At 40.7% G+C, this 21,657-nt stretch overlaps 1 protein-coding gene across 1 annotated transcript in view; it reads right to left on the minus strand.

The window, feature by feature from the left end:
* Window positions 1-528: 528 nt before the first annotated feature.
* Adgrl3 (adhesion G protein-coupled receptor L3) overlaps window positions 529-21,657 on the minus strand; it is a 482,809-nt gene continuing 461,680 nt past the window's right edge. The window contains exon 24 of the mRNA XM_045130208.1: window positions 529-1,494. Within this exon, the coding sequence (XP_044986143.1) occupies window positions 1,421-1,494 (74 nt within the window). The 3' untranslated portion in view covers window positions 529-1,420. The remainder of the gene's footprint in view (window positions 1,495-21,657) is intronic.

Raw genomic sequence — 21,657 nt, forward strand, 5'->3', positions numbered from 1 at the left:
ACCGGGATTACAGGTGGCCAGCACACCTCCCTAGGTATATAGGTGCTTGAGATCTGAACTCAGGTCGTCCACTTGAGTAGCAAGTGCTTTATCCACTGAGCCACTGTTTCAGCTCAAAGAAGTTATTTTTAAATTTCCACAAATAAATAGAAAAATGCCTTAAAGGATTATTTTTTCCTATTGGTTTTTAAAGAAATTTTTAATGTCAAAGGGCACAAAAAAGGCTTAACCAAAGAGAAAATTCATATGGTTAATAAGATATCAGTAGTGATCAAAGAATGCTGAATGTAAAATGCTATTTTACATTCATTTAATAGTAAAAATTATAATGAATAATCATTCTAAGAGGAGAAGATAGTCTCAAATCTAGGTTTTATAAAGGACAACATGTTTATTTAATTTGAGGTTCACTCCCAAAGGGGAGAAAAACAAAAACAAAATAGTCACAATTTAGCTGCAAAATTTAATATTTATTTTGAATTAAAAAGAAACCACAACTCTAAGATTTTAAAAGCTGATAATGCCACAAATACCCCAAGCAAAAAGGAAAAACATGTTCTAAAATTTCCCCTTGGAACATAGCTTCTAAGACACAATTTCTCTAAATATTGTGCTGTATATTACTTTTATTTTTTATAACAATTCTAGAAAATTTTCACGAACATAACAGAAGTATAATTCCATTTTCAGCATGATTAACATTGCCTTTCAATGTCTATGGTATGTAAAAGTGTCAGTTTTGTGATTACAAGTAATATGCAGGTTTTATAAAGATTGATTTTTGTCAAACTGCATGTATATGCTGTAAGATTTTAGGGTATGAAAGTTTTCCTTTGCAGGAAAAATATTAGAGAATTATGAACTCATTAGGTAGGTATAGTTTGTTTATATATTGTTCACATAGCCTTGTTGCATCCTATATCATATGTTATTTTCTTATGTTTTAAATGTTATATTTATCAATATTAATATTTCAGATCAAGTGAGTAGAATAGGGGTGTGTGTGTGTGTGTGTGTGTGTGTGTGTGTGTGTGTGTAGAGAGAGAGACTTATAAGATAAGGGGTATCATATATTAAGATGTTCCTCCATGTGTTGAAATGAACCACACTAGTTTCAGAGACACTGACATATTTTTGGTTTCTGCCCTACAACATATATAATCTGACACACTCTACTGTGTAAGTCACACTGAACATTTACAGCTGTGTGTGTGAATCACTGTATACATATGTAACTGGAACTCTGTTCTGAATAGGCATGAGGAAGAACCAAAATCTTCTGGTCACAATTATAAACTTTTTTCACTGTAAAAGTTTTCAGCACATTAGTTTTTACATTCATACATTTCAAAACTGATTACCCCACCCATGCATATTCTTGGAGCCGAGTACCATAGGTAGTGCGTTTGGGGGCTAGGCCTCAGGTCCATGGATTCTGCGTCTTGACGCCTGGCCGGTCGGTACAGCATGCTGCAGGACTCCTGGGCGGCGCCCCTGCACCAGAATGATTCGGGTAGTATATTAAAACATGGAAGGTTTTACTCACCCAGTCGCTGTAAGTTAAACAGAACTGTTACAAGATGAAAGAAGCTGTTTTCGGTTAAAAATTTAGAACCTTGGCTGGAGAGATGGCTCAGAGGTTAAGAGAGCTTGCCTGCCAAGCTGGAAGGCCTGGGTTTGATTTCTCAGTGACACACACAGCCAAATGTACAACATGGTATATACATCTGGAGTTCATTTGCAGCAGCAAGAGGACCTGGAAAAGCAACTCATTCTCTCTCTCTCCCTCTTCCCTTGCAAATAAATAATAAATAAAAATATTTTAAAAGAATGAAGATACTGAATATATGAAATAATAAGTAAGAAAACAAAAGTGAATCAAACAAAAAGGGTGCCATGACCAAAGTAAGCTCTTTATGTAAGCAAAAATGTCCAAATTACCAATTGGCATACTACAAGTGTACTGAACTTGACAATCAGCAAAACACGAAAATTAAACATAGCATGAGAAAAGCAGCCCATGGCTTCCGGGGAGACTAACATTGATAAGAATGAGAAGAAGCTAAGTAAGAGTAAGAAAAGGTTTGATGCGCCAGTGCCCACGTAAGCCCGATGCACATGGTGACAAATACATCTGGAGGTTTCTGTTTTTTTTTTTTTTTTTAGTGGTTGGAGGCCCTGGCCTGCCCATTTCTCTCCCTCTCTCTCTCTCTCTCTCTCTCCCTCCTCTCAAATAAAATAATAAAAATGAAATTCTTATAAAGAAATTAAGTGTTCTTATTTCCATGACAGTTGCACCCTTAGCTGAGGGTATGTGTCCTTCGTGCCATTAAATGACTCTTGCCAAAAGCTTTCCATCCCCTGAGAGTAAGGACATGTGACACATCCTCCTCCTGGAGATCGTGCTCATGTGCCCTGGCATGAGCCCCACAAATCCAATTCTGTTAAAAGTAATGAAGTAGGCATGTCAGTATAGTTGTCGGCAGAAGTCTGTTTGGGCTTTTTTGCAGTCCACACTGCTCCAGGCTCATAACATTTCTGAGCAGTAAAACCTAACTGTATGCTGTTTATAGGGGCATTTGCTCATAGCTGGTATTCTCTGTCCCAGACACTCATCAGGCCTATTTTAAAGATGATTTTGTCCTCATAAATCACTTATGAACAATGAGTTAAAGAATAACTAGTTCAGGGCTGGAGAGATGGCTTAGCAGTTAAGCGCTTGCCTGTGAAGCCTAAGGACCCCGGTTCGAGGCTCGGTTCCCCAGGTCCCACGTTAGCCAGATGCACAAGGGGGCGCATGTATCTGGAGTTCGTTTGCAGAGGCTAGAGGCCCTGGTGCGCCCATTCTCTCTCTCTCCCTCTATCTGTCTTTCTCTCTGTGTCTGTTGCTCTCAAATAAATAAATAAATTTAAAAAAAAAAGAATAACTAGTTCACAATATTTAGACAAGACTACATATATTTTTACTTACATGTATAATTTGGTAAGCATTTTTACTAATAATGTGGTAATATCAATCATGACAATAGGACTCTCTCTCTCTCTCTCTCTCTCTTCCTCTGTGTCTTTTCCTCAAATAATAAAAAAATATCAAAAATAATAAAAATAAAACTCAACTCATCAGACTGAAGAGTGTACTGGCAATCATGTGAATATTATGGGGAAACAAATTTGAACACTTTCATCCTAGTTGGGCACATGGTCAATCTATAACAATTGTTAACTCTTAGTGGTAATCATAAAACTAAAGAAAAATCCATACAATATTATTCCAGGCACATCTCAGTCTATTGTATTGATTATACCATGCTTGCCACTTTTGCCTTACAAGCGTTGCAGCCTCTGTGGGGAGGAGCTGAACAACCATTCTCCTTCTCCTCCTGCTTGTATGTCCCACGAACCGGCAACCTGCTCCTAGTCCATTACAGCCATCAGTGTGACGAACAGCACTGACCAGTTTAGATAAAGCTGTGACTGCCACCTTGCCTCCATGCCCCCTCTTGTCTTCTAGTTGCCTTGTTCTTATGAAACAAGCTATCATATTGTGTGCTGCCCCTCAAGAGACTCCAGTGGCACTGAATTGAGGCAGCCTCTGACCGGCAGCCAAGGAGACACTGACCCCTTCTGTTCCACAGCCACAAATAATTGCATCTTGTCCGCAGAGATGTGGGTAAGCTTGGGAAAGAAACACAGATTCAGCTTGCTATGAGTGAAGTCCTCTATTTCCTGAGTCAGAGTGCTCAGCCTACCTCACAAGAACTCAGCTTTCTGAAATCAAGTTCCCCTGAAGTCACAGGTGTTATTGTTTGAAGCAATTGACACTTAGGGTGGTATGCTAAAGAGCAATAAATATGGATATGAGGAGAAACGCCTTAGAACCTGAGCCGTGTTTTCTTGTATACCAGATAATCATTAAAAAGGAATTAGCTGACATTAGTTTTTAAGAAATATAGGAGTGAGTTTCAAAGACTATTTTAGAAAAAACATATATTTTAATATTTTTTTAAAACGTAAGTCTTGCAACTATCCTTTTTAAGTTATACTTCCATAAAAATAATACAAATAACAACAATTATTATGGAAACAATATATCCAAGGGATGAATTTATGGTATTAAACATTACTATTTTTATGGGTTTAAATGGTTTTATAAGGATTTATCTATGATTTTCTGGAGGGAAATAGGCAATAAAAAGCCTAACAGTAGGATATTAGACAAAAAGCATTCAAGTCCAGAAGTAAAGTAATTTATCTCCAAAGTCTTAATGATTAGCATAGAGTTTGATGTGCAATAATTACATGCACTTGTTTTTCTATGTGAATGAAAACAAGAGGATTTCTGAAAAGTAACTAAGCCAAAAGAATAGAGGTTTTGAACCCAAGGAGGTTTTACTTCAAAATAACGCTGCTTATCACCATGACCTCAAATAAACCATTTATGTCTTTAGAAAAATGAAACTTACATTTAGATTTCATTTATTTGAAAGAAAAAAATATGAGAAAAATGCACGAGGGTACGTACCGTGTGTCTGATGATATTGTACAGATAACAGATTCAAGTGGATATGATGAGAGATGGGAAAAGCAGATGCTTTAGGGAATCAGAATCTTATGACCACTGCCAATCCTAGCTCAGTTTGATTATTGAAGAGTGGGAAGGTGAAATTTTAATTAATCTAGAAAAACAGATTATTTGTATAGTAGATTGTTTTTTGTTTTGTTTTGGTTTCTCAAGACAGGGTCTCACTCTAGTCCAGGCTGACCTGGAATTTACTACAAAGTCTCAGGGTGGCCTTAAACTCACAGCAATCCTCTACCTCTGCCTCCTGAGTGCTGGGATTAAAGGGGTGCACCACCACTCCAGACAATAACATAATTTTTATGGGTGTGTGTGTGCACGCATGCATGCATGTGGCCAGAGAACAACTTTGAGATTCATTCTCAAGAACACTTCCACATTTTTTAAAAGATAGAAGTAAGGATCTCTCACTGGCCTGAATCTAGTCAGTTATTATTATTATCATTTTTTTTATTAGGGTCTTTCTCTAGCCTGGAATTCACTATGTAGTCTCAGGGTAGCCTTGAACTCATGGCAATTCTTCTAGCTCTGCTTCCCAAGTGCTGGGATTAAAGGCGTGCACCACCACTGTCAGTTCTAGCTAGTTATCGTTGACCGGCTGGTGAGTAAGGCACAAGAATCCTCTTCTCTTGCTTCCCTCACACTGGCTCTGCAGGTCTGTATCGCCACCCTTCACATTTTCATGTGGACAATAGGGATTGAAGAAGTATTTTACTGAATGGACAAATTCCCTCAGTCCCCAGAATTGTTTAAGTGATAAGATGTTACACACACGACACAGACATGAAACATTTATAACACACATAAATTTCTGCATTACTATTCTTTACAAAGTTTGATTTTTTAACAGAAACAATACATCAGTAAACAACAACACTAACATGTTAGAAATATGTTCGAAAACATAAATGCTGGGCTGAAGAGATGGCTCAGTGGACAAGGCATTTCCCTGCCAAATCTAAGAACACGGGTTTGTTTCCCCCAGCACCCATGTAAAGGTAGCATATTCATCAGGACTTTGTTTTCAGTGGTTACAGACCCTGGTGTACCCATTCTCTCTATCCACCTCTCTTTCCCAAATAAATAAATAAATAAAACCTAAAATATTAATGCATGGACAATTATACATGAATACCAAACATAGCTATAGAAATAGCTTGAACTACTTTTTCCTTTGTAGGCTGCATTAATAAGTAAGAATTTCAGAGAGGTACTGGGTGCCCAATCGCAGAATGTTTTGTAGGTCTTAATACTTCATATCTAGTGTTATGGGCAGGACCTTCAGTTATTATGATACTAGAATATAATATAATATAATATAATATAATATAATATAATATAATATAACAATACTAGAATTTGGGGTGTTTCTGAATGCCATAGCCTTATCTCAGCTCTTGATGGGCACTGACTCATGAGGTAGGGTCCCCGGGAGACACTACCTCTTGGCTAGACAGATAGAGGAGAGGGGTTCTTGGTAGGTGGCTATATTCTAGAGCAATCAAACATGGTGACCTAAAAGAGGTTGATTCCCTTCCTCCTTCTTCTCCCCTGTTGTCACAGTCAGCTTCACATTTCTATCAAAAGACACCCACCAAGAGCAGCTTGTGGGAGAAACAGGTTGATTTGGGTTTATGTACTCTAGGGACAGCTCCAGGGTGGCGGAGGACAATGAGGGCAGGAGCAGAAGGTGGACGTGACCTCCTAGCCAAAATCAGGTGGGAAGTAGCAGCAGGAGAGTGTGATAAAAACTGACAAGAGGAAGCTACTATGACTTCCCATGAGCCCACTCCAAACCATCCATCACCCCCAGGAAGCTCCAAAATCCAAATTGCCACCAGCTCAAGATCTAAGCATCCTGAGCACATGTTTATGGCTGACATGAGAAACAAACAACATCATTCCACCCTTGGCCTCCATAAGAAAATGATCATGCAAGATGTAAAATTCAATGCATTAAGTTTAACTTTAAAAGTCCCTGGGAAGCAAAGGTAGGAGGATAGCTGTGAGTTCAAGGCCACCCTGAGACTACATAGTGAATTCCAGGTCAGTGTGGGGTAGAGTGAGACCCTGCCTCAAAAATACAAACAATAACAGTCCTCATAATTTTTATCAATCCCAGTGATGTTTAAACATCCCCACAGCTGAGCTGTAGTATCAAAAGAAAGAAAGAGAGAGAGAGAGAGAGAGAGAGAGAGAGAGAGAGAGAGAGAGAGAGAGAAAGGAAGGAAGGAGAAAGAAGGAAGGAAGGAAGGAAGGAAGGAAGGAAGGAAGGAAGGAAGGAAGGAAGGAAGGAAGGAAGGGAGGGAGGAAAGAAAGATGGAAGGAAGGAAGGAAAGAAAGATGGAAGGAAGGAAGGAAGGAAAGATGGAAGGAAGGAAGGAAGGAAAGATGGAAGGAAGGAAGGAAGGAAGGAAGGAAGGAAGGAAGGAAGGAAGGAAGGAAGGAAGGAAAAAAAGATGGAAGGAAGGAAGGAAGGAAAAAAAGATGGAAGGAAGGAAAGAAGGAAGGAAGGAAGGAAGGAAGGAAGGAAGGAAGGAAGGAAGGAAGGGAGGAAAGAAAGATGGAAGGAAGGAAGGAAGGAAGGAAGGAAGGAAGGAAGGAAGGAAGGAAGGAAGGAAGGAAGGAAGGAAACCATGAGGGCACAGAATAAACATTCTCACTGCAAGAGATGGCATTGGGCACATAGCAAAGAAGAACATAACCAAAGATTTAAAATAAGCAAGGCAAACATCAAATGCTATGAATCCAAATTTGGCAACTCTAGCCAGTGCTCAGTCTCTAAGTCCAATAATTCTAACCAGTGATGAGTCTTTGGAGTTCCAATTCCACCCCTCCAGCTAGGCTACTCACAGTCCCAGAAAATTTCACCTGGTGCCAACAGCTCTCTTGGCAGCCATCCCATAATCCTGGCATCTCCACTGGGTCTCCACTGCACCCCACAGTTCATCCTTGTGGATCTATCGAGTCTCCACACAGGAAGTGCAACAAGCCTGCTTCACCCTGCCTATGGCCATTTCCAGAAACCAAAGCCATGTTGTAAATTAAATGACCCTCAATTTCCTGTATTTTTTATACTCCATAGTAGCAAGTAGACTACCAACTTGTTAATCCAGGGGGAATAAATCAAACTTGGAAGGATAGCACATTCCTTCAGCATTCAGGGTCCTTACTTGAAAGGGTCCACATTCTGCCTGATGACTCAAGGCAGGTCAACTGGCTCAATCTCAGTAGTTGTCATCTCTCACACAGTGGCAGCTTAATGCCAGCAGTTTTAGCCCAAACACTTCATTTCATTCTGTGCCTTACCCCTTGGGTCACACTAGTCCATTTCTACATAGTGCATTCCTACACAAATTCTCTGGACATGGGTATAACAGCAAACCTCTCACACAAACTGCCTTTAGCCCAGTCTGGACAAAACTCTTTCTTCCCCTCATAAGCTAAACCTCATTAACTCTAGTTCTTATTGTGTTCACGTATTTCAACTCTGACCAGAGTAGAGCATCACGCTGTACTTACAACACTGAAAGACATGTCTTACACCAAGATTTCAAATCCACCCACATTCCTCCCACAAATCAGTTTCAAAAGGCCAAAAGCCACAGAGGCAGGTTGGTAGCAGCAACAAGACCACTTCTGGTACCAATTTTACTGTTGCAGTCAGCTTCACATTGCTGACAGAAAACACCCAACCAAGAGTAGCTTATGAGGGGACAGGGTTTATTTTGGCTAACAGACTAGAGAGGAAGAACTGTGATGGCAAGGGACAACAATGGCATGAGCAGAAGGTGTGTGGAGGTGCCAGAGTAGGCAGTTCGTTGAATTAAGCAGGACCAGGACCGCCCATAAAGGGAGGATCTTAGCACATAACAGCCTTGTCCTGCCCAACACAGGACTTAGAGCTGGCCCGTTCCACTCAATTGTGTCTCTCTGGAGTGCACACTCAGCCCAGGCGTGAGTGGATTGCTCCTCTATGTCCACGCCATGAGGCTGGGACACCTGGTGTGGGTGTGTCCAGGTGTTGTGGCACAAATTCTAAAGTGTATCTCCCTGGAGCTATGGAGAGCACCGAGCATCTTCCTTTCTCCAGAACTGGCATCAACATTCTTAGGTCCTCTGGAGGTAAGGTTTCTCTTCCACCCTTGCAGCCAGAATGGGAAGAGACTTTTTATCTGTCATTATCCCTTTTCTTTTTCTCTCTACGATCCATGTTTGCTTATATAGGATCCTGGGCTACACATGGCCTATGTGGGTTTTGGGGCTCCACATGGTGTATATCTCTTTTTGCCACTTTATCTACCCTTACCTCCCAGTTTTCTCTCTTAGCCACTCCTTTGTAAAATTTGAATAAAACATGGTTTTTAAACATCATTTTCTTAAATCCAAAATTGCCAGTTCTTTGGTTAGTTTGTAGCTATGAACTCAGGGCTTAGGGTTATAGAATGTATCCCAGAAACCCAATTCCCTCCTCTCCCTCAGGTTGCAGAATAGAGGTCCCATCAAGATAGCTTGGAATGATTTTTATACAAATAAGCCACATTTTCACACAGTTTCACCTTACTAAAACTTCATGAGCCACTGGGAAACACACCACTGCTACCTTTGGCTCTGCCAGTACTACAGCCTTTAGAAAAAGTGGCTCAGAGCTCAATGTTTTAGCAGTTTCTGGGAGGAGACAAAACTCCCCTGGGAGAAAGACATTGGCTTGTTTCTTCCACAGCCTTTGAACAGAAATCAGACTTACAGTTTGCATTTTGTTCTGTCTCTCTCCTGACCTCAGCCATGCTCTATGACTATATAAATAATTCTGGGCCCACTTGTGAATCCCTTTTCCTTCTCTCAAATTTAAAGTTAAAAACTTATGTTCTTTTTCTCTGGAATACTAAAATGTGTGTTCTATTACATCCTCCATGTCTCTTTCCCCTAATTACAGATGACATTGACAGCTTGGCCTTTCCTCAGTTAAAGATCATGTCCACCATGTGACCCTTCCCTAATTGAAGATGGTGACGGCCATGCACGCTATCCAAATGAAGCAATAGGTTCTCCATTTGTTCTCTAACTTAATAATTTCTAGACCTGATTTTAGAGGAATCATGCAGGATTAATCCACTCCAGTAGTGACCAAAAGTGTAAAGAAAAAGAGGGAAACCAGATACACCAAAGAGGGCAGAGCCTAGGAGCTGGCTGTGAACTTGTAATTTCCATGGTACTAGCAATTGACAAAGCCATTGATTGCCCAGCAGCCAACACCAGGGTTTGCTATGTTCCTGGTTTAAGGTGACAATCCTGACACATACTCTTTTTTTTTTTAATTTTTTTTTTTTGTTTATTTATTTGAGAGTGACAGACAGAAAGAGAAAGGGGGGGGGAGAGAGAGAGAGAGAATGGGCACACCAGGGCTACCAGCCACTGCAAATAAACTCCAGACGCATGTGCCCCCTTGTGCATCTGGCTAACATGGGTCCTGGGGAATAAAGCCTCGAACTGGGATCCTTAGGCTTCACAGGCAAGTGCTTAACCACTAAGCCATCTCTCCAGCCCGACACATATTCTTTTATTTTTTTAATTTTTAAACTATTTATTTACTTATTATTATTCATTTACAAACAGAGAGAGCTAGAGAGAAGAGAGACAAACAGAGAGAATGGAAGCCCTTGTGTCTCTAGCCACTGCGGACAAAGTCCAGAGGCAAATGCCACTTTGCCGACACATATTCTTGATATCCATGATAGTTATGTTTTTTTTTTTTTTCCTAGACTATTCTTTATCAAGGAAGGTTTTTAGTGTCATGGATCACAAAAGCCAAAAATGTTAAAAAGAAGTAAAAATAAATAAATAAATGGATTTTTTTTCTCCTTTCCCTACTTACAGATTTTTCCCCTTTAATATGTGTTTTATGTGAAGTTGATAAAAGGAAATTGTAAGTGTTGGATGTCGTAGGATTAATAAGAAGGAATTATTTCAGTGGTACTTAGATTCAAGGATAAAAACAAGTTTTATGTTGGTAGAAGATACTAAGAATGAATTAGTTGGGTGTGGTTCCTCATGATACTAAGATAAAGGATTATAAGATAAACATAGAATGGAAAATTATAGAAGGACATTAAATAAGCAATAAAGTAGGTGTTGAGAAAACTGGAGACATGGTTTTAACTGCTTTTTTGAAGACTCCAATAAAAATAATTCAAACCTGTCACTCCCAAGACCCTAACATAGACTTTAAGGCCTCTAAAGGAAAATGATAATATCTTGCTGGCTGTATTATCTTACATCTCTAGTCCTAGCACTTGATATTTTAAAAGGTTATCAAAGCCAGAATTCTGCTGGGTATGATCAATCATACATCTAAACCTTATATTTAGATAATAAAACCAGATATTGCCTTTAAAACAATAATACCACCACTTTAATCCCAAGCATTCACAGACCAGGGTGACCCATATCCCAGGCTCCCACAGAGGGGAAAAGGGAAAGAGGTTCCAGAAACCACTCCCCCTATGGGATATATAAGCTATCAAGATGGAAGCAAGGGTGAATGTCTCCACACTTGTGGTTAGAATGGCCAGTGGCTCCAGGTGTGGGGTGCACGCCTTTAATCCCAGCACTTGGGAGGCAGAGGTAGGAGGATCACTGTGAGTTTGAGGCCACCTTGACACTACATAGTTAATTCCAGGTCAGTCTGGGCCACAGTGAGACCCTACATTGAAAATCAAAAAAAAAAAAAAAAAGGCTGTGGAGAAAGTCCAGAGGAGGTTGAGCTTAGAAATGGCCTTGTGGGATAAGGATGGCTATCCTATCTTGGACTTTCCTTGCTCCAGACGGCACATAGACTGTGTTATGTGTCCCCTTTTGATTGGGCAGAAAACCAGGAAAGGTGGGTTAAAACACCTGCAGGATGGAGACAAAATACCCTAATTTCTTCTCCCCAAACTAGCTGGAGGGATACCCCCCTCCATGAAGAAGCTGAGAGACAGGATGGGGCATAACCTCACTCCAGATTCTTTTAAGTTATTTTTCCTCCATTTCACTTCAAATGGAACAATCAGCTTCCAAGATACCCAAAAGTCCCTGCTAGCCCATCTCCTGGAGAATTGGACTCATGCAGATACACTAAGTTTCAGGAAAGAAGCTTTAATCTTTCATTGTCACCAGGAGACTATAACAGTAATAAAGTTAATTAAGAAAGAGCCACTCCACTAAAACATTTAACTGGGTAAAATCTAAAATATGCTTACTTGATGCCAAGGTTTTAGCCAGTAGAAAAACAGGGTCCAGCAGTTCAGTATGTTCATGTTTTAAGGGTTATGATAACTGGCTTTAAGTCTCTCAATAAAGTAAATCAGGTTCCTCTATTTGTGAAGGTTTTAACTATTGAAAAAATTAATATAAAGTTCACTAATAAATGTTTAATTTCCACAGATAAGTTTCTCATACCTAAAACCTTAGTGACTATAAAGAAAACTCCTGTTTTATTGATGCTAATTCTATCAAATGGTCATCACTAGGTTTAATCACTTTAGTTTAAGTGATTTAATTTCAGTCACTTTAACTTTTATCCTCCTGTTAGGTAAAATATGTTAGGATAGCTTGCGTAAGTTTTATCAGTTGTAAGTCATGGGTAATACATAAAGTTGCTTTATGTTAACAAAACTATCTAATGTACATCATATTACTAACTACACAAGATTAAACTAAAAACACTGGTTGTCAAATAATGTTTTCTCTTTCAAATCAGATTTGTCAAAGATTGTATTAGAGTTTAACTGTTTTGGCTCCACTATGGTCAGGTTCTATTCTAATACTAAATAGCTGTCTAAGTTTTGGTATACCAACTCTATTGCTTATCTGTTCCAATGTTCCCTGGGTAATTGGCACTCACAGAGATATCTAAGCTAGGTTTTCAAATACAGATGACAAGATTTTACACTGTTTTATTTGTCTTTCCTGCTAGTTTCTAAGTTAAATTAATTGGTTTGGATTTGTTAATAATAAAATATTGTTTTCAGAACCAACACCATGTTCTGACTATATTTATAGCTATTAGATATTCAAAGATAAGGTGTGTCTGCTTTCCATGCTTCAGATATCGTCTACTCTGTCACAGTGTAACTAAACTTAGGGGTTGGATGAAATGACTTTAATCTTCTGTGCCATTCTTTCACCAGATCTGTTTCTGTAATGAAGCTATGTGTGCACACCCCTGTCACTGATGTAACTTCTCTTCCTAAGTGTATCGGCTACATAAAATGCAAAGCCACTTGAAATGATCAGAGCTAAGAAGGCAGTATTTTGGCCCCCGCTCCCAAGGACACAAAGCCACTAGAGATGATGGGACACTTCTAGTGTGCTTCATATTGGCTCTCTGGTGAGCCAGATATCTTCTTGATCAGGGAGGATATGGAGCCCCCAAAACAAAAAGAAACCGTGGGCCAGTCTGAAACAGGATAATCACAACTGAGAAAAAAATAAATAAATAAATCAGCCTCTGGCCTCTTTTGCTAAAAAAAAGTCCACTTGGCCAGCACAGCCCTGACTCATCCTCACAGACAGCGCCAGGGCTGAGCAGCTCCATCGCTCACCCAGGTCCTGGAAGTCTTCACTGGGGAGCCGGGAGAGACTCCCTCCCCCAACTAAAATTACACTGCAATTAAATTGTGGCCACCTGTTTGGTCTTAAAGAAGGAAATAAAGCCAAGCATGAAGGGGTGCCTCCGAACATAAAATACAACAAAAATCGCCAAGTTTGCTCTCATCACTGAATGTTCCTCACTTTGTACCCATGCTGTTGTTCCGCCTCGTCCTGCCCCCGCTGCCCTAGGATGAAAATGCATTCCTTGTGTGCGCTCAAGAGGATGCGCGGGGAAAGCTGGTAAGCAGACCCGCGGCTGGGCTTGCGGCTCTCGGCCACTCCCAGCACCTCCCGACTTCCCCGAGGATATCTCCTCTCCCAGGGGATTAGTGAACCAGTTACAAGTACATTTTCACCGCTTCCCTAACCTATGCCAGGTTACTACAAGGGACCTGTAAAGTGCTGGATGCATCATGGACCAACCAGCCCCTTCATCTTTTTAAAACTGACCAATCATGGGCTCTGAAAAAAGCAGACTTCCTCATTCAATTAAAGACGGGTTAACAGATCTTCCAGCTCTGGTGTCTGCTTCTCCATCAGGAATCTGCCTTCTGTTTTCTTTGCTTTTTACTTTAAATTAAACTTTACTCTTATTTATTCGTTTGTGAGAAAGAAAGGGAATAGGCACTCCAGGGCCTCCTACCTCTGCAAATGAAGTCCAGAGTCAGGCACAGCCTTGTGCATCTGGCTTACATGGGTCCATGGGAATTGAAACTGAGCCCTTTGCCTTTTGCAGGCAAGTACCTAAACCACTAAGCCATCTCTCCAGCCCAACTGCTCTTTTAAATACTTTCCTGCCCTTTAATTCCTTACTCAGCAGAGAAAATGAACTCAACCCCTGGACAGTATTACCCATAGCTCAAGATTCATATAAAGCTCACCTTGGGCCAGTGGCCTCCAGATTCTTATTTATAAGTTATGGCTGAAATCCACATGCCAGAGGATAAGACTTAGAAAGATTTTCTTATAAAGTGAGTTTAGAGCATAAGAGAAGGAAACAGTAGGCAAGAGCTGGGTTTCCAGAAAATGGGAAAGTCCACCCGAGACTCACATTGGAGTCTTTTAAGGGGAAAAGGGCCTTAAACGGGTCATTTTAACCATGGATACACCAGGTGTCTAGGTAGAGGGGTCAGAATTTCTAAGAAAGTGCAACCTTCCCAGGAATTTCAATCCTCTAGGAAGGGTGTGGTCTTCTAGACAAGAGGTCTTATAGAAAAAGAGAACTCTTTTGGAGAAGACCAGGTAGGGAAAGACCAGAGGCCTCTGACATTTATGACCTCTAGCTAAGTGAGGAGAGTCCAAGCAGGAACAAGAGAACAAAGACCCGGAGGCGCTCTGCAGGCTCCTGGAGACCGGCTGTTGTCACTTGAGGGAGCTGTTTTGTGATCTCTACAGTATCTACAGTTATCTGGGAATCTGCAAGCTGAGGGTGCTGCTCCATTCCCCGAATGCAGCACTCTGGAGGCTGAGGCAGGAGGAATCGGAGTTGGAAGCCAGCTGCGTTTACACCGTGAACACCTACCTCAAAAAACCAAACCAAATTAAAACACCCTGTGGTTATCTCACATCTACATTTTGTGTGATACATCCACAGAGATGTTTATCTTTTCTGATGTCGATCACGAAGATGACAGGATCTCATCTCTCCTGTGGGGATACATTTTTTAAGTGGCTATTTCGTATTGCGGTTGGCATTTAATAATTTGTTTTGTTTTGTTTTGTTTGTTTTTCGAGGTTGGGTCTCACTCTAGCCCAGGCTGATGAAAGGCCCAAGAATTCAGAAGCCCAGAAATACTATCACGCTCCAAAGGGAGCTTAAGCGGGCCCCTGCATACCTCAAACTCCAGGCTTTACTCTCTGTTGAAGGCAAGTAAAGAATCCCTCTTCTCATTGTATCAGAGCCTGCTCCTAATATAAAACTAGGTAAAAAGGGTATGAGGTAGCCCTCAAGGATGGGAAATGAGTAATGAAGTGAACCACTTATTTGGTTTCTGTAAATAGCCTGCACCATAAGCCTTAAGAGCCCACACTCTGCTACCCCCCTCCCAAGGACCTGCACAAATGCTGACCTCCAAGGTCATAGGAGACTGATACCACACTCTGCTACTCCCACCCAAGGACCTGCGCAAATGCTGACCTCCAAGGTCATAAGAGACTGATTGGTCCACGACGGGCTTGAACAAATTAAACTAATTGGCTTAGAAACTATGGAGTGGCACAAACTGACTGGCTCGCACCCCGCGGGCTCCTGATGTTAAAAAAATGATTGGTCTAATGCACAGGCTTTGTTAGAAACCCTATAAAAACTGTCCTGTTCCTGCATTCGGGGCTCTGCAGTCCTCTACCCCTGTGCGGTGTACGACTGTGGGCCCCAGCGCGCTTGGAATAAAATCCTCTTGCAGTTTGCATCAAGACCGCTTCTCGTGAGCGATTTGGGGTGTCGCCATATCCGGGCAGAGCGTGGGGTCCTCGTTTGGGGGGTCTTACACTGACCTGGAATTCACTATGGAGTCTCAGGGTGGCCTCAAACTCATGGTGATCCTCTACCTCCAGTGCTGGGATTAAAGGCGTGCGCCACCACACCCAGCATTTAATAAGTCTTAATGAGTACTGGTTTTCTTTTTTCCCTCCCTCCCTCTCCCTCTCTCTTCTTCTTTCTTTCCATCTTTTCTTTTACTTCTGCCCCTTTTATTTAATTAATTAATTTACTATTTTATTTTGCATGAATAACCTGATTCCATTTTCAATTGGCAGACACTTGAATTGTAGTGCTGGTTTCTAAATATATAGGGAAGTGTGGTTCTGGACAACTTTTACAGGAGAATCAAGAAAGAAAAGAAAGCTCCCCCCCTGCCCCCAGGCTTTCATCAGCACACTTCCGTCTTTTGACTAAGTGTTGGCTGCTGTTTTCTTTTTTTTTTTTTTAAATAAGATAGGCATGATGGCACACACCTTTTTTGTTCTTGTTGTTGTTTATTTTTATTTATTTATTTGAGAACAACAGACAGAGAAAGAGGTAGAGAGAGAGAGAGAGACAGAGAGAAGAGAGAATGGGCACGCCAGGGCTTCCAGCCTCTGCAAACGAACTCCAGACGCGTGCGCCCCCTTGTGCATCTGGCTAACGTGGGACCTGGGGAACCGAGCCTCGAACCGGGGTCCTTAGGCTTCACAAGCAAGCGCTTAACCGCTAAGCCATCTCTCTCCCCCTCCCCCTCCCCCTCCCTCCCCCTCTCCCCCTCCCCCCTCCCCCTTACCCCTCCACCCCCCACCTCTCTCTCTCTCTCTCTCTCTCTCTCTCTCTCTCTCTGAAGCTCCCGAGTCCCCCGTCCGCAGGCTCTACTGCACGCGGGCTCTCCAGCCGTTGCCACCTCCCGCACGCAGGAGCTCTGGCACTTTCTTCCTTCCTCTACAAGACTTCCCATGTGCCTCCCCAGCCAATGTCACAGACCACTTGGGCTCTCAGACACGTGGCTGTGTCCAGTTTCCTTCCCTTAGTTCGAAACTTCTGGAAAGAATTGTAGTTACAATTACCCTTCTGAGTCTTGTTGTATCTCAATTCTGTGGTAAATCTGACATGAACTCAGGGTTAGGAGTTTAAGAACCTTTCTCGAACCCCCAGAACCCCACTGCAACTATTTATTTATTTATTTATATTTATGTATATATTTTTAAAGTTTTTGGTTTTTCGAGGCAGGGTCTGACTCTAGCCCAGGCTGACCTGGAATTCACTATGTAGTCTCAGGGTGGCCTCGAACTCACGGTTATCCTCCTACCTCGGCCTCCCAAATGCTGGGATTAAAAGCATGTGCCACCAGACCTGGCCTTACAATTACTATTGTTAATATTATTATTATTTTTGCCCAAACAAGAAAATAATAATTTTACTTGATTCGCTGTTGTCACCACTAGCTGCTCAATGATAAGACATTTAAGTAATGATGACTGAAGACAGATTTATTTTTTGTTGGCAGAGTACTACTTTCATTTTATTTTACTTTGCTATTTATTGTTATTATGAGAAAGGAGCTCACTGTATAGGTCAGGCTATATTGTTCCATCCTCCTTCCTCCACCTCTGAAGTGTTCTTTCAGGTTCTTTTCCACACCCGGCTGAGATTCACTTTTTTCCTCAGATGAAAACATTTGGAGGTAGGCAGCTCCAGGTGTGCAGAAAGCTAGGACTCTAATCACTATTTTACTATCTTAAAACATACTTTTGGGGCTGCAGGGAGGGCTCAACGGTTAAGGTATTTATCTGCAAAGCCAAAGGACTCAGGTTGTATTTCCCAGGATCCACATTAGTCAGATGCACAAGGAGGCGCACGCGTCTGGAGTTCTTTTGCAGCGGCAGGAGACCCTGGCACACCCATTCTCTCTCTCTGTCTCTCTCTCCTCTCTGTCAAATAAATTAATAAATAAATAAAAATAAAATATTTTTAAAAAGACCGTTTTTGTTTTGTTTTGCTTTGTCAAGGTCATCTTTTGGTCGCAAGAGGCTTCAATTGCCACAGTCATATTCCAATGTGATAAAGGAAGAGAGAGAAGAAGGATTAAGGATTTACTGGCCACCAAGCTACTCCTTTTAGACATTTCTACCAGCAATACAGGAATCACACCTAGTCTGCCATTTTTACTTTCTGCAACATCAGCTCTATGCAGTCAACTGAAGACAGACATTACTAAATGGAAAAATCTGGAAGCAAACTTCCCTAACCTTTATCTCACACATTGTTCTAAGTAAACATCAGATATCCGAAAACCACCCAGCCCAAGGTGGCTGTTGTCAGATTGGCTGTCACAGTATTACAATGGCTGTTTTCTAGTAAGTGCTATTTTAATAATGACATCACAGCACTTGAGTAATAATGCTGGAAATTCAGATATATCAAAGAGAAACCCTAAAGTGCTTACTTTAGGTGACAATGCAGAAGCTTGATTTCATAAGGGATGAAGTAAAATCATGCTAATGTATGACCTCTGAAAAGACTGTCTTCCATCCATGAGATGAGGAAGAAGAAAAAAGTAATTTGAGCTGGAGATATGGCTTAGTGGTTAAGGTGTGGGCCTGTGAAGCCTAAGGACCGAGGATTGATTCTCCAGTACTCACGTAGGCCAGATGCACAAGGTGGCCCATGTGTCTGGTGTTCACTTGCTATGAATAGAGATCCCGGTGTGCCCATTCTCTCTCTCTTGTCTCCTTTCTCTCTCTCTCAGATAAAAAATAATAATTTTTAAAAACGTAATTCAAGCTATGCTAGTTTTGCTGCCTGTCTTCAGAATTCCAAAGTCAATTCCCAACGCATAAGTAATTAATACAGAAAAAGAATTAAATGTAAACAGAAAGCACATGGGTGGGTCTAGAGGAATGGCTTAGTGGTTAAGGAGTTTGCCTGCAAAGCCAAAGGATCCTGGTTCAATTCTCCAGGAGCCATGTAAGCCAGATGAACAGGGTAGCACATACGTCTGGAGATCGTTTGCAGAGGCTGGATGCCCTGGCACACCCATCCTTTCTCTCTCTCTATTTCTCTCCCTCTTTTTCTTTCTCAAATAAACAACTAAATAAAATATTTTAAAAAAATAAAACTAAAGCAGGGCTTGGTGGTACATGCCTTTAATCGTAGCACTTAGGAGGCAGAGATAGGAGGATCACTGTGAGTTCAAGGCCACTCTGAGACTACATAATGCATTCCAGGTCAGCCTGGGCTAACAAACAAACAAAATGTGTCCAATTTTAATTTAGTCATCTTAACTCATTGGACCCACAGAAACTGGAAACTACTACTCAACAAACACACACACATATACAAGCACACATACATACACACACACACACCTATCTCAAAGAAAAAACATTGATTAGAACACTTTTGAAAACATTGACTACATTCTCTGTGTACCTTGTTTATGCTACATTAAAAAAAATACTACAGAAATGTCATTATAACATAGGTAAGTTTGAAGGCACAATAAAATTTCCTTATTTTTTTGAGTAAGAAATACAATATAAATATACATGTCAATTTAGTAGGAGAATCTGTAAAAGCTTATCTTTAAACCAGCAGGCTTTTGTTCTCTTTCCCTTAGAGGATCTACAAAGGCTTTATCTTAAGTCCTTTATATTTCAATTTTTAAAGTTAGTTTTAGGCATAGAAAATCACCATGTCCAGATGTGTAGAGAAAGTCCCTATTTTTTTTTTTTTTTTTTTTTTTTGGTAAGCTATATTCCACATGGTTCTGTTCCTTTCTTTTTTCCAAGATATCTTTACTCTTAAAAGAAAATATATTATTTATTTACTTATTTGAGAGACAGAGTAAGAGGGAGAGAGAGAGAGAATATAGATGTGCCAGGGCCTCCTGTAACTGCAAACAAACTCCAGATGCATGTGCCACTTTGCGCATCTGATTTTATGTGGATACTGAGGAATTGAACCTAAACCATTATGCTTTGCAAGCAAGCACACGTAACAGCTCGACGGATTCTCCAGCCCCTCCCAAACTATCTTTTTAAAAATGTTGATTATTATTAACAACATATTCCATATGGATACATCATGTGTTGGTACCCTCTTTTACCTCGTCCCTGCCCCCATTTTGTTGGGGATGATCCTCAGCAGGGTTGCAGGTATTCCCCATAGGGTTGTGGTTTATGCGTTGTGGGAGCAGCAGTCAGTTATATTTCGAAGGAGGGAATGCCTCTGGGCATGATGTCTCAACCTGAGGCTCTTACAATCTTTCTGTCCCCTTTCCTGCAAAATTTCCTGAGCCACGGTTGGTGAGTTTTAAGTCTACTTCAGTGATGAGCTCTTAGGAATCTCTGGACCTCTGCTTTGGTAGGTGTTAAGTATCCTCAGGGTCTATCTCCTTCACCCTGGCTCTGATTATCAGGAACAGCATGAGGTTCCAAACTATTTTAATGTAACTTTAAGATTAGGTTAAAGTTCTCCTTGTCACTCTGCATGATTATAGTAACCAATTTTCATTCATTTTCTCATTCCAAAAAAATATATTTGGTAGAGGCTACAATGGGACAAGCATTATTCTGAGTGTAGTGCTAGATGTTTGTAAAATAACTGTGACTGTTTGGCTAAGTTGTTTTTATCTAGCAGTAGCTATGTATTTATTGGTACATCCACTCTAATGATGGCAAGTTAATATGTGGCAGTAAATAAATATCTAATGGGATAATTAAATCTCAGCGGGGACATAATTGCTGAGTAGCATTCTAAAACTCTCGGGACATCAGAGCTCCTGCTCATTTAATTAAAAAAAAAAAGTCCTATTCTATGCAAACCCAGTTTGTGTGCTCCCTCTGAAGGATAGTCTTTACAGCCCCCACTTTCTGTAACAGCCACATCAGGATTTATTTGTAGCACAATATGCTTTGTTACAAGAGTCTTGAGAGTTATAATCCTTTTAAGCACTCCTTTCTCCTGAAGGCATTTTCAAACACTTTGGACATGCAACTCTATAAGCCCCAAGTGTGACTTATTCTTCAGTATCTTAAATTGCTCTCGAAGCCGATATCCTATTGAGGGAAGTTAAAGTGTACGTTGATTTTGCACTGTGTGAGCATTGATCTGAGGTGGGAGACAATGGGAGTGGTTGACAGTCCTCTCACTTTCAACACTTTACTGCACCTCCGAACTGTAAGCCTATATGCGTAGATATTGCCATTCTATTTTCAAGTGCCACAACTCCAGAATTAGACTTTTAAATCTAGCAAGCCTTTAATCAAGCATGGCTATACATTTGAATTTTTAACATGGAAAGTTTTAATCTTATCTGTAATTAAATCACAATTAGCTCTTAATTATACCAATTACAGATTGGTATGGTTTTCTTATAATAGTCTCCCCTGTGGCTTGTTTTAAATTAAATCTACTGGGAATAATAAGCAATTTATTCTGATATATGTACAAGTCTCTGAGTCTCAGATTTGGAAATTTTAGATTTTTTATATAAAGCCACTCAATTAGGTTTACATTTTTGTCTTGCTTGCAGTTCTGTTGGAAAAGCCTTATTTCAAAAAAATATATAAATGCAATATTATTTCTTCTTGTTGGCTTATTCATAAAATCTTAGTAACCAGTTTCACTTTGGATACAGCCGCTTGTAAGTAAACCAGCCCCACTCCATGTGAATGTGCGGAAGGAACAGAGTCGTGACTCTCCTTGCCCACTGGGTTCTTTCAAAAGTCAGACATCCCTACTATCAAATTAGCAGCTGCATTATCTCTGTGCTGTACAGTAGCTACTTGGTTTTACTGAAGTTGTGTAATTTGGGGAGAATTTGCTAGATTTTGTTGTTGTTGCTGCTGCTGCTGCTGATCTAATGTGTGCGCATGTGGAAAGCAAGATCAACAATCTATATTCAAATTGAATACTGGGGTGCATCTGACAGTATACCCTGAGGAAGTCTCCCCAACTTTATGTTTTGTTCAGGAAG

Source organism: Jaculus jaculus, chromosome 11 (assembly GCF_020740685.1).
Source record: "Jaculus jaculus isolate mJacJac1 chromosome 11, mJacJac1.mat.Y.cur, whole genome shotgun sequence".
NCBI lineage: Eukaryota > Metazoa > Chordata > Mammalia > Rodentia > Dipodidae > Jaculus > Jaculus jaculus.